Below are 16,071 nucleotides of genomic sequence, written 5' to 3' on the forward strand. Positions count from 1 at the left end.
TTCAGAATTCTCTTCAGAACTTTTTCTTGTTGTCTGAAAGTGAAATTGCTTGTGAAAGGGAGTTTGAGGGCAGCATAGAGTATTTCCTATCTAGTATTTGATGCATCCTTTGGGTGGCCTACTTACAATGGTGTATCTAGTTCTTAGATGTTTGAATTCATTTTACAGAAGAGTCTGCAGAGGAGTCGATTGCTATCAGCATTGCACAAATGGAAAAACGTTTACTCCATGGCTTAATTCATAATGTTCTGCCATATGTTGGTACCTCTGTAAAAACTTTAGTGTTAGCATACAGCTCTGCAGTCTCCAGCAAAATGGTATGTACAAATGAATACTAGCTTGAGTATTAAGAAAAATAGCAGTGAGACAACTTTGATTTGCTTATTGATGTTTATTTAAGAGGGAAAGAACAGTGTCTTCCCATGGGTAGATGTACACTGCTTGCTTCCATATAATTTCATTTCTTAGAGTATTCTTTGTAGCTTAGGAATCATTGCCTGTGCTATGAATAATAGAACTGAAATTAGGCAGGAAATCATTTATTTGGATTTATAGATGTAAAATGGTGAGTCTTAGTTCTATATAGTTTATTATAACATGTAAGGCATGGCAAGATGGTCAAGTAAGATGAAACCAGTTTTATAAAAGTTAAAGACTTCCTATATAAGATCTCCTTGGGTAGTCCTTAAAAAGGTAGACTTTTCAGGGTCTAATTTCTAAGAATCTTTTAGAAGATTACTAGAAATTTGAGCTCAGGGACTGGAGAGGTAAATGGCTTGTTTAAGTAAAGTGTCTTCTGTGCAAGCACAAGGACCTGAGTCTGGATCCCCAGCACGCACAGATATGTGTATAATGGCATGTGTCTGTAACCACAGTGCTGGGGTGGGGGGCAGGGGAAAATGGTGCAGAGACAGCAGATTCCTGGTGCTCTGCTGTGGATATCGCTCTGTGTAAATAAAGTTCTGATTGGCCAGTGGCCAGGCAGGAAGTATAGGCGGGACAAGAGAGAAGAGAATTCTGGGAAGTAGAAGGCTGGAGGAGACACCGCCAGCCGCCGCCATGAAAAGCAACATGTAAAGACACTGGTAAGCCACAAGCCATGTGGCAAAGTATAGACTAACAAAAATGGGTTAATTTAAGATAGAAGAAGTAGATAACAAGTAGCCTGCCATGGCCATACAGTTTCTAAACAATGTAAGTTTCTGTGTGTTTTCTTGTTTGGGTCTGAGCTACTGTGGTACTGGTGGGTAAGAGAGATTTGTCCTGACTATGGGCCAGGCAGGAAAACTCTTAACTACAAATGGCGCCCAACGTGTTGGCAAGAATTTCCACCTAAAACCTAAAAAAAAAAAAGATTCTAAAACAAAGCTAAAAAGAACTTCCTAGTTGTCTCTCTCAAGTTAATGGCAGCCTGCCGGTTTGAGCTACTGTGGCGGGTTTCTGGCATGTGCATCTGACCTACAGTATGGCAGGAATAAGGAATCTATAAGCAACACTTTACTCTGCTGCATGGTGGATTTAGCCTTTGCTAGTTAAAAAAAAAAAAAAAAAAAAGGTTTCTAGGCTATGTGCTGCTTTGATAGAACTGCTTCTGATAGTTGATGGTACACATGGCTCCAGACCCAGAGCTGGCGGTAAACTGTACCACCGAGTGCTCATTGGCAGCTGCACTAGTAGAACCTGTGGCCTTAGAGTTCAGGGAGAGATGATGAAGGAAGAAAACAGTGGGGATTAACTTCTGGCCTCCATGTACACCATACAAACCAAAAACGAATTTGAGCATAGAGAATGTCTATTTTAACATGTTCTTTGAGGGAATTTTTTCTTCAGTATGCATATAGACTTAGCAAAAAACAGTGAGTTATATTTGGTATTGTCTGTTGCTTATCTAACTAAAGCTCTACATGTCCTCATGGTGACTTTTCTTTTCTTTCTTAGGTTAGGCAGATTTTAGAGCTTTGTCCTAACCTGGAACATCTGGATCTTACCCAGACTGACATTTCTGATTCTGCATTTGACAGGTTATTTATTTTAAATATCTAAATATAATGAATTTTGACATTAAATCAGTAAAAATATTCTCCGTTTTCTTGTTTGTATAATCACTGTTTACTCATACTATTTTATATTCCTACTAAATTCCTGCCATGTATGGCTGTAACTTGATAGAACACTCCCAAGTTTTTGCTTCTTGTTCACATATGGCAGCTGATCCAGAACATTGGTACTGCCATCTGTATGTCATGCCTAAGCTTATGAACCTTGCTTTGTAACTGTCTAGATCACTATTAACTGTTTTCAAGGTTTTATTTCAGTTTTTAGTGCCTTTTGTCAAAGCTCCCTTTTAATTAATGGTTTTTCTAGTTTAGTTGGTTTGTTCAAGCCATATTCTTTGCAAACGATTCTTTCTTGGAGGCTACTAGTTTTCTTTTTGTTTTAGCTTCCTGTTTCTTCCAACTTCTGAAATATCTTATTTCAGAGGAAGAGAGAGATTCTTCTACCCATTTCTACAGTTTGTTTCCTTTATGTCTTCATTATGCAGTAGTTCCTTTTTTCATGTGTGTGCTGCCTTTCCTCTACTGCTCACTTTTAGAACAGAAAACGTAAGTCTCTTCTATTCATGTCTTTCTCTCATCCTATCCTTTACTAGGTTAGCAATAATACTTGTTTTTTAATTACTTGCCTTAGTATCTTTTTTGTATTCCTAGCACTAAAAATATTCCCTGATGATAGAAATTCCAGAAATGTTTAAATGATGATTTTGTTTTTAAAATAATTCTAACGCTTTTCTCTCTCTCTCTTTCTTTCTTTCTTTCTTCCTCTCTCTCTCTCTCTCTCTCTCTCTCTCTCTCACTCTCTCTCACTGTGTGTGTGTGTGTGTGTGTGTGTGTGTATAGTTTAATGCTTTTGAGGAATTTAATAGTCTTGCTCCCTCTTGTAGCTGGTCTTGGCTTGGTTGCTGCCAGAATCTTCGGCATCTTGATCTGTCTGGATGTGAAAAAATCACAGATATGGCTCTAGAGAAGATTTCTAGAGCTCTTGGAGTTCTGACATCTCATCAGAGTAGCTTTTTGAAAAGTGCAGGCAAGGCTACTTCAACTCCATGGACAAATAAAGACATTACCATGCAATCCCCCAAGCAGTATGCCTGTTTGCACAGTTTAACTGACAGAGGAGTTGGCGAAGAAATAGACAATGAGCACACTTGGACTAAACCTGTGTCTTCTGAAAGTTTCACTTCTCCTTACGTGTGGATGCTAGATGCTGAAGATTTGGCTGATATTGAAGATGCTGTAGAATGGAAGCACAGAAATGTTGAAAGTCTCTGTGTAATGGAAACAGCCTCCAACTTTGGTTGTTCCTCGTCTGGTTGTTACAGTAAGGACTTTGTGGGATTAAGGACTAGTGTCTGTTGGCAGCAGCATTGTGCTTCTCCAGCCTTTGCATATTGTGGCCATTCATTCTGTTGCACGGGGACAGCTCTAAGGACTATGTCTACACTCCCAGCGACTTCTGCAATGTGTAGAAAAGCATTAAGGACTACATTGCCCAGGGAAAAAGACTTAATTTATTCGGGGAGTGAAAAGTCTGACCAAGAGACTGGACGAGTACTTTTGTTTCTCAGTCTGTCTGGATGTTATCAGATCACAGACCATGGTCTCAGGTGAGTAATCAGTTCCAGTTGTTAGGAAGTGGCCATATTCTTATTCTCAGATGGAATATTATATTTTTGATCTCAGTTTTACATGACTTATTTAAGCAAGTGACTTGTTAAAAGTGTGGGAGCAGTAGTGTTTCTGATCCAACACAAAGTTTCATTTTAGTTCAAATACATTGTGAAATATAGAAGAATATACATTTAGAAATTTAATTGCTTAGTAATTGGCTATATTACATTTTGTAATACATTTTGGTGGGTAGATGTATAGGTTATTGTCTCAAGGACATTACAGAAGTAAATTTTATATTGAGGACTTTGGAAAGCATGTCTGTTAGAGTTTGGTGTGATTTTTATAGCCGTGAAGTGCTAGTGACCCAAATTGCTGTTGATCTGTATCTGCTCATTGCTGTTGTTGAGACAGTCTCAGTAAGTAGCCTTGACTGGTCTGCTACTTGCCTTGTAGACCAGTCTGGCTTTGAACTCACAGAGATCTACCCAGCTCTGCCTCCTAGGTGCTGAGATTAAAGACAACACTTGCTGCTATTTTGAGCTAAGGTGTCACTCTCTCCCAGGCTGCCCTCATACTAGCTGTAATCCTATTCCCAGCACCTACATGGGAGTTTATGAGAGCTTGAAACCCTCTGTACCTCTAGTTCTAGGTGACCTAGTACAGTGCTCTCTTCTGTCCTCTGCAGGTACCAGGTACCGACTTGGTGCAGGCATATCACATCCAATTTCGACACTGCTGGAGATCAAACCTAGAGCTTTGTGTATGCTAGGCAAGAATGCTAGCAGCTTAGTAACATCCCAGCCCTATAAGTACAATCTTTAGCATAGTATACTAATTGCCTGTCTTCTGCCCCCCCCCCCCTTTTTTAGTGGAGGCAAATGCAAATGTTTAATAGAATGCAATTTGTAGGCACATTACATTTATTTAAATAAAACTAGTAGTGGCATCCCTGACTGACAAAGTATAGAGAGGTAACCCATTTTGGGTACTGTGACTTTTAAGAGTGTCTTTCTCTCTATGTGTAAAGTGCCTTTCTTCAAACTGTTTTGTCTTTTTTTGTGGAGGCCTGTAGGTGGGGGTAATGTCTTACTTAGGGTTTTATTGCTGTGAAGAGACACTATGAGCACAGCAACTCTTATAAAGGAAAACATTTAATTGGGGCTGGCTTATAGTTCAGAGGTTTAGTCTATTATCATGGCAGGACATGGTGGTGTGCAGGTCGACATTGGGTGTAGCTTGAGTATATGAGACTTCAAGGCCCATCCTCACAGTGACACACTTTCTTCAACAAGGCCACACCTCCTAATAGTGCCACTCCCTATGGGCCAAGCATTCAAACACATGACTGCATGGGGGCCATTCCTAATTCAAACTACCACAAGGAGTAAGGGATTTATTTCTACCCATTATTCCAGGTAGTCCAGGCTGACTTTAGATTTACTATGTATACAAAACTGGCTTTGAATTCCCAATGATCCCGACTTTTCTCTCTCAAGTGCTCGGATTATAGACCTATGCCACAATTCCCATCTCATTCAAACTCTGTTGTTTTACACTATTCTTCCAGATGCTTTTTAAAATCTGTAAGACACTCAGTGTAGCACCACATAGTGAAACTGTTTCACAGAGGCTGTTAGCATCTCTGAAGGCCCACTGCCATTCATTCTAAGTGCCATTTGGTCATGGGATGCAGCAGCTAAAAGTAAGTTCACATACAGTGTGAAAATATTCCATTGTATGTCAGTTGTTTCATCAAAAATACAATGCTGAATACTAGAGCATGGTTATATGAGGTATACTTTATTTAAGCTGTGGGTATCTACATTCTTCATGAGTCACCCTGTTTCCTCCTAGAGTGCTGCTGTAGGGATGCTGGATATTGCCACCTCCCATGGGGTTGTCAGGGCCAGCTTATGTTGCTTGCTCTGGCTCAGGATAGAATAAGGGGGAGCAGAGTTGTGCACTTGCATCCCAGGCTTGCCACTCGAGCCTGATTCGGGCTTTTACAGGCTCCAGGAGAGTAACATACCCATTGCCTCTCAAAGGCTGCTCAAAGGCCTTGAGTTGTATGAATAATCTTGACCTTCAGTATACTTCTTGTAAGGGAGAAATTACAAAGCTTACTATAGAGGAGATAACTGCTCCTAAAACAGCATAATCTTCATTCATACCAATTTGTCATTTGTTCCTTCTTTCACCCCTTTGATGAGCCACTATTCACGTACCAAAACCTTCCAGAGACCTGCTGCACAGCATTTGACTTTGACATGTCAGACTAGAAAGAGATGCCATATTCAGAGTGTAGGTTCTGAGAGCAGCTATTCTGAACTAAGATTGCAGAAACCTGTGTGGTGCTTGAGTCTTGGAAGGGGGTCCATCTCTGAGGCAGACTTGGTGCCTCAAAAAACTGGTGTCTAGGGCTGGAGAGATGGCTCAGTGATTAAGAGCACTTGCTGCTTTTGTGTTCAATGTCCAGACCTACTCACGTGCCTCTGTAACCTCAGTTCCAGAGGATGCGATGCCCTCTTCTGGCCTCCACAAGCAAACCACCCATACATATAAAATAAAATTAAACAATAAAACCCAAACTAATGTCACTGACTCCGAGGCACCTGTCAGCACCATAGGCCCAGGGGCCTAGGTTTTAGTTTCCACAGGAGACTGTGCCATCTCAATCTGGGAATAGTAATATGAATGCTTAACATGACCAAGGCACCATTTTCTCTGGAGACAGGGTACTACTTTGCCCAAGGTATGGGGCGTAATCATGGTGACAAGAGCATTCTTTGGAATTCAGGATCATGGGCCACTAGCAGGGGTGACTCTAATCACAAAACCTTAGGGATAGAAGGATGCCATCAGTACTTCTCTCTGGTGCAGGGCATGTTCAAGCAGTTGTATTTGGTTCCCAAACGATATAATGTAGTTGCTGCTTGGATAGGAGATGGGACACAGTATTGGCTCCCTCTGTGGCATATCACAGCTGTGTGGTCTCTGGTTAGCTCTGTCAACTCTGTTTAATACTTATGAGGACTTTAAGTGTTCTAGGTGCTGTGGGGTTGCTGGAGGTCCTTACTTCCCCTTTCCCTACAATAAGAAATTCATCCTAGTTGCTGGTTGTAGATTTGGCTGTGGAGATGAGATATCCTTTTTCATTCTGAATGAGGCTGCTCTGAGCCCTGCAGTCTTCAGAGTTTCTGGCATACTGGTCCTTTTACTTGTGTCGGTTTCATCAAAGTGTGGTTTTTCTTGGTTTTCTTGCTGTCTTTGGGGGAGGGACTAATGGTTAGGGCATTTAGTTGGCTATCTGCTGACATCTCAAAACTCTTAAAGTTGCTGCTTACTAGCTCTACCATTGTATCAGGTATTGCTCTGTTTGTATTGACTGATGCATTTTTCCTCCCAGATTGTTTTTATATTTAACAGTTTTGGATTTGGGACTTTGTTTTATTCTTTAATAATTACTCTCTGTGAATCACTATTGTTTGCACCAGTTTGATAACTTACACATTTTCCTGTGGCTTTTTCTTCTCTTTGTATGCTTTATTAATTGTTTAAGTGCACCTTTCCCTGGTTGAGGGCAGAATTTGTTTATTATTCGTCTTTTTGTTATTTCAGCTTGCTTCTGGTGTACTTGGGTTATTTGTGACAAGACACAGATGAGGGAGATCTTTCTAGAATATGTTTTCTTGCCGTTTGTTACTATACCTCTTAGTCTTTCATTGATTTATACTACCTTTGATTAAAGCCGTTTTTATAGCCTTTGCTTTTAAAAACCTTTGTAATTTTGATATCTTTAATTTTTACTACTCATTCTTTCCCCTAAAGACACACACACACACACACACACACACACACACACACACACACACAGACATGCGTGCACATACACACTCTATCCCTAAACAGCTGTTCTCTCAGTTTTTATGCCATTGTCTTCTTTTGTCTTTATTAATTGAATTTTCTCTTTGTAACATAGTACTATGGTCTAAATTCTCCTTATTCTCTCATAGCATATGCCATATGCCATTATGTGAAACCTTTTTTTGACCTCTCAAAACCTTTCTGGGTATTTCCAGAAGAGTATTCTTCATGTGGTATTATAATTGCTTGTTTGTATTCAAAGTTGTTTGTTTTCACACTAAGGGCCAGTAAAGCCAGTGACTGTACAGATTATTGATTTAGGCATACTTTTAATAGAAACATTTTACATTTCATTCCATTTGTTTTGCATTCAGACACTATTTGAGCTCTTTTAGACTACCCTTTGAAGGGTACTTTTTTTTTTTTTTTATTGTGAACTGCTAAAGTTCCTAGACTGTATGAATTAGTGAATTTTAAGTATTTTTTTCCTTTAAAAGACCTTTCTTGGACCAGTTAATCACAGCATTTAGGACGCTTGGACAAAAGAATTTTGAACTCCAGACTGTCCTTGGCTCTGTGAGTTCAAGGCCAACTTAAACTATATAGTGAGATCCTGTCTAAAAAAATTCCCTCATTCCTGTCAAACCAGTAGATTCTGATCAACTATCATTGTTAGCCTGATGTCTAGAGAGATGACAAAATGGTGGGAAGAATTCTTTAAAATTAGAATATAAGATAAAGTAGATTTAAAACATGCCCTTTTCAATCCTTAGCCTTCAGTGTCCTCCCTGAGTATCAATATTCCCATTGTCCTGGCTAGATGTGGTGGCATATGCCTGCAATCCCAGCTCTTAGGAAGTAGTAGATGGAGAATTGCTGTTCATTGACAATCTGTTTTGCACAGTGACTTCTAGGCTAATCAGTACTATCTGGCAAGAATGTCTCAGAAAACAACAAAAATTCATAGTTCTTTCTCATTTCCATAATAGTTTACATACTTCTGACATTGGTTCCTAATTTTTTTATTTTGTTTGTTTATTCGGAGCTGAGGACTGAACCCAGGGCCTTGCACTTGCTTGCTCTACCACTGAGCTAAATCCCCAGCCTGGTTCCTAATTTATTAAGCTGCATTAATTTTAAAACTAAATTTGGTATATTAGTTTCTTAATTTATTTCTTCTGTTTCCAGTTATCCCGTGTTTTCATGTTTTAATATTTTAATTATTGCATAGCAATTTGACATTCTCAATTTTATTCTTGATATATTTTAATCTCTATTGTGGTTTTTATACTTGAATGTAATGTTAGGTTTTCTTTTTAAACACTGAAGTGAATTTACATACTATTAAATTTACCATCATTAAGCCCCTTTTAATTTATCTTCATCATCCCCCCCAAATAGAAGCCCATACTTACTACTAGTTACTCCAGTTCTTCCTTGTCCTTAGTTGCTGGCAGCCAGTTCATCTACCAAGCATCTCTGTAGGTTTACCTATTGTTAAATGGCAGTATTTAATGTTTGCTTTTTTTTCCACATATTATAATGTGTTTAAAGGTCATGCAGATCATAACATGTCTATACTTCATAGCTGTATAACATTTAATTATATGGATATACTGAATTTTGTTATCCATTCATTAGTGAGCATTTGGGGTATTTTTGCTTTTTGTCTCATGTGACTAATGCTGCTGTGGACAATTATATGCTCGTTTTGGTATAAACATGTTTTCAGTTCTCTTGGGTGTGTAGGAATTATTAGGTTGTTGGGGGCACGGAGGTCCTTGTACTCATAGAGAGGCACTAAGAGAACCAGGAGTGTTAATCATACAGGGGTGTCTCCCCAATGGAGGGATAAAAATCAGATACCTGCATTCCATCCAAAAAACTCAGGGTGGATTTTGTTAATGACCTAGTGACCTTTCTGCTCTCTGTGGAGGTAGACCTCGTCTAAATTGCCCAGAAAGATTATCTGAGACTCTCTTGTCCCTAGACCATTACCATCCTTGGGGAGATGTCATTGGTACTTTATGGCCTGCTGACCTTATGCTATCAATCAGAGACCACACTGGATTCTAGGTCTTTTAGCTTCAGACCCCACCCTCATGGTCACATGTACTTTGTAAAAGAGTTTCGGAGAGAGATGGCTCAGTGGTTAAGGGCACTGACTGATGTTCCAGAGGACCCAGGTTCAATTCCCAGGCTGTCTGACCATGCCAGGATAAAATAAAATTTAAAAAAAAAAAAAAAGGAGTTTGTATGTAGTCATACTTTAAGCTTTATTGTGCACCTGGAATTGGACAGTACATCTTTAGGTCTCAGTGAATTCATGTGAGAATTGAGTTACTATAATGTTCTTATAAAGCAAGATGTTGTATGCTTATTTACTAGAGTCTTCAGGAAAAAAATCTAGAACAGTTTTTTGAGTCAGATATATTTCTCCCTAAGGATGGGTCAGTTATCGGTGTTTTATAAAAAATTTTAATTGAGAGATCTGTAAAATATTGATCTAGTAGGCCATTGCAATATTAAAATTTTCAAAGGTTAGTATTTCCTGACTGTCACATTATTTCTCTTGCAGGGTTTTGACTCTGGGAGGAGGGCTGCCTTACTTGGAGCACCTTAATCTCTCTGGCTGTCTTACTGTAACTGGTGCAGGGCTGCAGGATTTGGTCTCAGCATGTCCTTCCCTAAATGATGAATACTTTTACTACTGTGACAACATTAACGGTAATGCCTTTTAACAGAGAGATAACTTTGAAGAATGCATTTACAATTTTTTGGCAGTTCTAATAATTTTTATAGTTTTTATTTGCTTTCTAGATTCCCAATTGCACAAATTGTCTTGCTTTCAAGTTTACTCCTTTAAATTTAATAAAACGATTTGGTTCTCTAAGGATATAAAATCAAAATACTACATGTTTTTTCTTACTTCTTATCCATTCTAATGGACTTTTTGGCATGTAAGAATTTAAATCATTTTAAAATGACAAGTTGTTATAGAAATACTAAGATTATTTTAAGATTTTTGGGACTTCCACTGTAGTATTCTAGCACTCACCATTAACAATTTAAGAGTGTTGATTTTCTAGACACACTGATTTCTTAGGAATGACAGACTCATTTTCTCACAGCACTGCTTTATCCAGTGTGGTAGATAGACAAAGGAAGATTTTGGTAATGTAAACTCCTCAGGATCCCTGTGTCTTGTTTCATATTAATCTCCCTCAAGACTGAAGAGAGTAGATTATGCAGTATTGAGAAAAGACTGAGATGCCTTAGGCATGACCAAAATTCCTATACTGTTTTAGAAGTTGATTCCTGATCTCTAAACCAATTTGAAAATCATGAAGAAGGAGTTGGGGATGTAGCTGTTTGAAAGAGTGCTTATTTAGCATGCATGAAACTCTGGGTTTGAGCCTCAGCACCACATAAAACCAAGAGTGGTGGCTTGTGCTTATAATTAATCCCAGCACTTAGGAGGTAGTGTCAGGAATTCAAGGACATCCCTTGCTTCAAGTCCAGCTTGGGTTATGTGAGACCCCATCTTAAAGAACCCACTCCCCCCCTCAGTTAAAAGTCTGTTGGTTAGAGCATGCAGGAGGTGGTGGCACACGCCTTTAATCCCAACACTCAGGAGGCAGAGGCAGGTGGATCTCTGAGTTCGAGGCCTGCCTGGTCTCCAAAGCGAGTTCCAGGAAAGGCGAAAAGCTACACAGAGAAACCCTGTCTTGAAAAAAACAAAACAAAAAAATTATATTTGTTCTTTAGGCATTTGATCGTGTTTAGTAGAAACTGAATTGTTCAGAAGCATAATAAAGCTGCTCCTCACTTATTAATAAACAAAACAAATCATCCTGTATTCATAACTAGAAATAAATTTAAACAGCTCCATTCTATTATGTGCTTATCTTACACTGCATACTGTTGTTTTTGAGAGCCCAGTTATTCTAAAATGAGAAGGAAGATCAGAGTTTATCTCAGGGAGAACAATTGACAGGAGCCAGGGCAACTAAAGAAAAGAAAAACATTTTAGCATACAGAGAAGTTAGATAATTTCATATTGCTTGGGATTTAGATTTCTCTTAAAATAAATGAGACTAGAGATATCAGCTCTTTTATTTCTGGAAGAGCTGACATGTTCTTAACAAAAGCAACTTGGTAGTATCTTTGCTTTTTCTTGCTGGCAGTGGGGAAAAGAAATGAATGGGTTTTTTGGGGGGGGAAAGGGGGTTGTACCTACCTGAACAAAAAAACCAAAAGGATGTTCATGAATGGAAGTTTTTGTTATTAAAAATAAAGCCATAGGGGACTGGATAGATGACTTAGTGGTTATGTGGATGACTCATTGTTGTTACAGAGTACCAGAGTTTGGTTCCCAACAGTTGTGGGCGGCTCACAACTGCCTGTAGCTCCAGCTCCAGGGGATCCAACACTATCTGGCTTCTGTGGCCAATGCACTCATATGCACATATACCCATACACAGACATGTAATCTAAAAGAATAAAAGTAAATACAGCTTTAAAAAAGAAAGTTTCCCAAGGCATATAGGATGCATTTTAAGACAAATTAATATATACTTTTTAAATAAAATATTTTATTTGAATGTTACATTTGAATTGCCTATATAATTTCAGTATAGGTTGTATTTGGAAACATCTCATAACCTAATTTATTTTGCTTAGTGGATATAGATATTTTGGTGGGAAGTATTGAGTTTTAATTCAATTTTGCTATCTGCCTACTTATTTTGTACTTAAGTGTTTTTAAACTTCTTAAATATTTAGGTGAAAAAGTTAAGTGCTTAAAATTTTTTATACTTTCTCAATATTTTTATCTTAATCTGTTTTGAATATATACTGTTGGCGTTCCAAAGGAGCTATTTACGCCTTTGTTAAAAGAAATTTTTATTTCTAATTTTCAGTAGAAAATTTTAATTGAGAGATCTGATTTTTTTTTAAAGTTTTGAAAGGTATTTACAGTACTTGAAATAATACTAAATTTACTTTCTTGGTAGAGCATGATTTAGAAGAAATGGAAATCCTTTAAAGTTTACAGGGTGACTTCTCATATGCTTTCTAGGATTCTTGGTAGTTGCTCTTAAAGCAATAATTTGAGTCAGTCTTTTTTGTAAAAGAAGTACCTAAAATTGTACCCAGATGTAAAAGGTAACATCATTGGCATAGTACAGGAAATACTTGAAGGGTTAGGAGCCCTCATTTCTATTTTGGAAAGTAGTTACAATCTAGTACATGATTCAGAATAATGAGAAAGCACACATATTTGAAAGGAACATTTAATTTAAAACGTACTTTGTTAAAGAAAATCTACGTAATTACTACATTATTAGATATAAGAATTTAATGCTGATAAATGTTATTTGTAGATTAGATTAAATAGTGAATGAAAAGGAAGAATGGCCTGCATCCTAAGCACTGGCAGACATTGGCAAAGGTGTTAGCCATCAGCTATTCCATTTCTACTTTGAGCAAGATACTGTACTAAGCTCCGATGCCAAACACACACTCTGATTTTTCTGAATGATTCTCCATGATTTTTAAATTGTTACTTGACCTGGATATTCAAGGTGTCTTAGCCATAATATTTTCACAAATCTTTATCATTAAAGTAGTTGTTCTATGGCCTAGTTTTGAGCTCTGAAGAACATTTGAACAATGTTAGTAAACTTTCTTGTGCTGCTTTGCATTTCAGTTTGTGCATAATTTAGCAGTTAAGATAGATTAGCTCATAGTTCTGGAGGTCACAGTCTCAGATGATTTGCTCTCTTATGTTTCTAATTTAAGTTAAAAAGGAATTAAAGGTAAGTGAAGGTAAGTGAAGACATACTCACAGCATGAGTAATATATAGTACTTAAAACTGAGGAAAAACATCATTTTTATAAACAGAATTATCTACTTTTATAGTTCTTTTTATCTAAATATAAAACACATAGTATTCTTTGCTTTAACAATGAGGAGATTTCACCTTTTACTTTTCTATATTCTTACTATAATTGAGCCTGATATATTAGCTATTTGGCTAAGTCAGATATTTAAAGGGAAGTATTTGAATTGTTAGTCTAGTGGGAGACTAGTATCTTTGACCAATTGTACTGTTGAGGCCCCCTTTACTATTTTCCCTTAAAAACCAGCTGAGTACTGTTTCTGGCTTTGATTGTTTTTTTCTCTTAGGCCTTTTAATAATGCTGAATTTTATATGGAATTTCCTACAGAATTCAGTATAATATTTTTTCTTTACCTTTCTGTCACTAAAAGTAAAAGCTACTTGGGAAGCTAGGGCACAAAGATTTCTTGAACCTAGAAGTTTAAAGCCAGCATGGAAGATATAAGGCCTTGGATCTTAAAACAGAGAAACACAAAAACGTGTGTGTGTGTGTATGTGTGTCGTATGTCATGTCCATTTCGCTTATTGGAAACTAATTCCAGGCCTGTCAGTCTTAAATATGTAAACATAAGTGAAATTATAATTGATTGCAATTTTACACATAAATGTGAAATTCAGTGTTTTTCTTAAAGATAATTTGCCATTTACATAGTGAAATATATGAACATTATATCTCAGTGACTTTATCCTAAGAAATTCTTCATTTTCTTTTATATGTGCTGTCTTAGGACTAAAAGGAAATGCTTAACTTCTGGTGATACATGTATTCTATGTTTAGTTGCACCTATCCCGACTTCTGTCTCATAGGAGTGTTAGCATAGTCACCTTCATTGTACTTCAATGTACTGCTGCTCTTAAAAAGTAGAATGATGTAAATGGACACTGTATTTCTGAGTTAAGCTGGAGATCACAGTGCGATGTTAAGTTCATTAGATACATTCTGTATTGAAGTTCTGTTTTGTCTTTTCATTTTGTTTTGGCCTTTATGTATCATAATTGCAAACTTTGGCTTGGGTTCCCAGTGAAAGCATAAAGAACTCCTCCTTAATTCAGTCTGCCAGCTACACTGAGTCTTTGAAATGCTAAAAACAACCCTTCTACATTTGTTTTTCCCTATGAAAATCATTTTATTCAGAGAACTCTCTAACTTTTGTGAGATTTCTTTGTTACTTTTCTGATTTTTAGCCATGTTCCTGAATACATCTTGATCTTTTATCTAGTGTCGGGGTCGCATAGGGCAGCTTGGGTAAAACCCTAGTTATTCCACAAGTGTTTGATTAGTGTTTGTAAGTGAATCACCATTTTATATTCTAGATGTTTGATAATCACTCAGTTTGCATTCAGTTTGGGGAAGTAATTTCATCTAAAGCTACCATTTGTTTTCATTCAGAGATCTACAAATGCTCAGACTATGTTACATACATTGCACCTGTCTGTATAGTGTATTGTTTTAAGCTTTGAATATGACATTTATTCTAATTGTTTGCACTGCGTTATTGTTGAGTTGACACAATTCAGATGGGGTTTTATGCTTTGTGTTAATTATGTTTCTAGGAAGGATGCCCAAAGAATTTGTTTTTATATTATCTAGCAATTTTGTTTCTGTGGATTGTCTCCTTTTCTTCTTGGGTTGTAAGAATCTTGGGGAATTTGTGTTCCATCTTCCATGGAGGATATTTTAGATGAAATCAGACTAGTATTGGCAATTTGTGTTTGAATTTTTAATGCTTTTACTGTAAGATTTTACTTGTGTGATGTCGGTGACACAGTTTTAGATTAGTTGGCAGAACTACTTTGCATGAACTCCAGGAAGTTCCTCCTTTCACATGTTTTTTACTTTCATACAGGTCCTCATGCTGATACCGCCAGTGGATGCCAGAACTTGCAGTGTGGTTTTCGAGCCTGCTGCCGCTCTGGCGAATGACCCTTGACTTCTGACCTTTGTCTACTTCATTTAGCTGAGCAGGCTTCCTTTCATGCACTTTACTTACAGCACATTTCTTGTGTTAACCCCCTTTTGGGTGTGTCTTGTGTTGGCCCCATTTCTTACAGTCTCAGAAATTTAATTTAGCAGTAAACTGTACAGTGTTGTTTTTCCTTACAAAATATATTTTTGTTTTAGAATGGGATTAGGATTTTTTATTAGGGTGAGAACAGTCTTACTGGTTTCTTTGAAATGAAATGCTTTAAAGAATATCACTAATGCCATGGTATTTAAAGTATTTTTAGATTCTTTTGCATTTTAGTCAGTGGAGGTTATTGGTTCTCTATGTGGAAACACTGTACCAAGTTTTGCAGATCCTTTCTGATACACTTTGTGAAGTTTTATTTTCAAGACTGAACATTTTAGAAATGAATCTCTTTTTTTCCCCTAACATTTTCTTTATTTGAACAATTCTCAGGGGCCAATACAAACACATCTAGAAAAGAGATTCTTTAAGATTGTAGAATAAATTGGCCTCTCGGTGTTTGCTCAGTGAGTTAGCAAAAGCACCTGTCTATTTGTATTTGCTTAGACACCTGGTTCCACTACTGTCCCTAAACTGTCGAATTTGGGAGGGATTTTTAAAAATTCCACAATTGTTTGAAGAAATGTATAAATAAAAATCTACTTTGAGAACTTTACCAAGCAA

The 16,071-nt window shown here is 37.3% G+C and overlaps 1 protein-coding gene across 2 annotated transcripts in view; it reads left to right on the top strand.

Moving 5' to 3' along the window:
* Fbxl5 (F-box and leucine rich repeat protein 5) overlaps positions 1–16,071 on the top strand; it is a 37,413-nt gene extending 21,342 nt beyond the window's left edge. For both annotated transcript variants that reach the window (XM_036200564.1, XM_036200563.1), the window contains exons 7-11: positions 169–317; positions 1,939–2,021; positions 2,942–3,664; positions 10,114–10,262; positions 15,286–16,071. In XM_036200564.1, coding sequence (XP_036056457.1) covers positions 169–317; positions 1,939–2,021; positions 2,942–3,664; positions 10,114–10,262; positions 15,286–15,362 — 1,181 coding nt within the window. In that variant the 3' untranslated portion in view covers positions 15,363–16,071. The remainder of the gene's footprint in view (positions 1–168; positions 318–1,938; positions 2,022–2,941; positions 3,665–10,113; positions 10,263–15,285) is intronic.

Source organism: Onychomys torridus, chromosome 10, assembly GCF_903995425.1.
Source record: "Onychomys torridus chromosome 10, mOncTor1.1, whole genome shotgun sequence".
NCBI classification, from domain to species: Eukaryota; Metazoa; Chordata; class Mammalia; order Rodentia; family Cricetidae; genus Onychomys; species Onychomys torridus.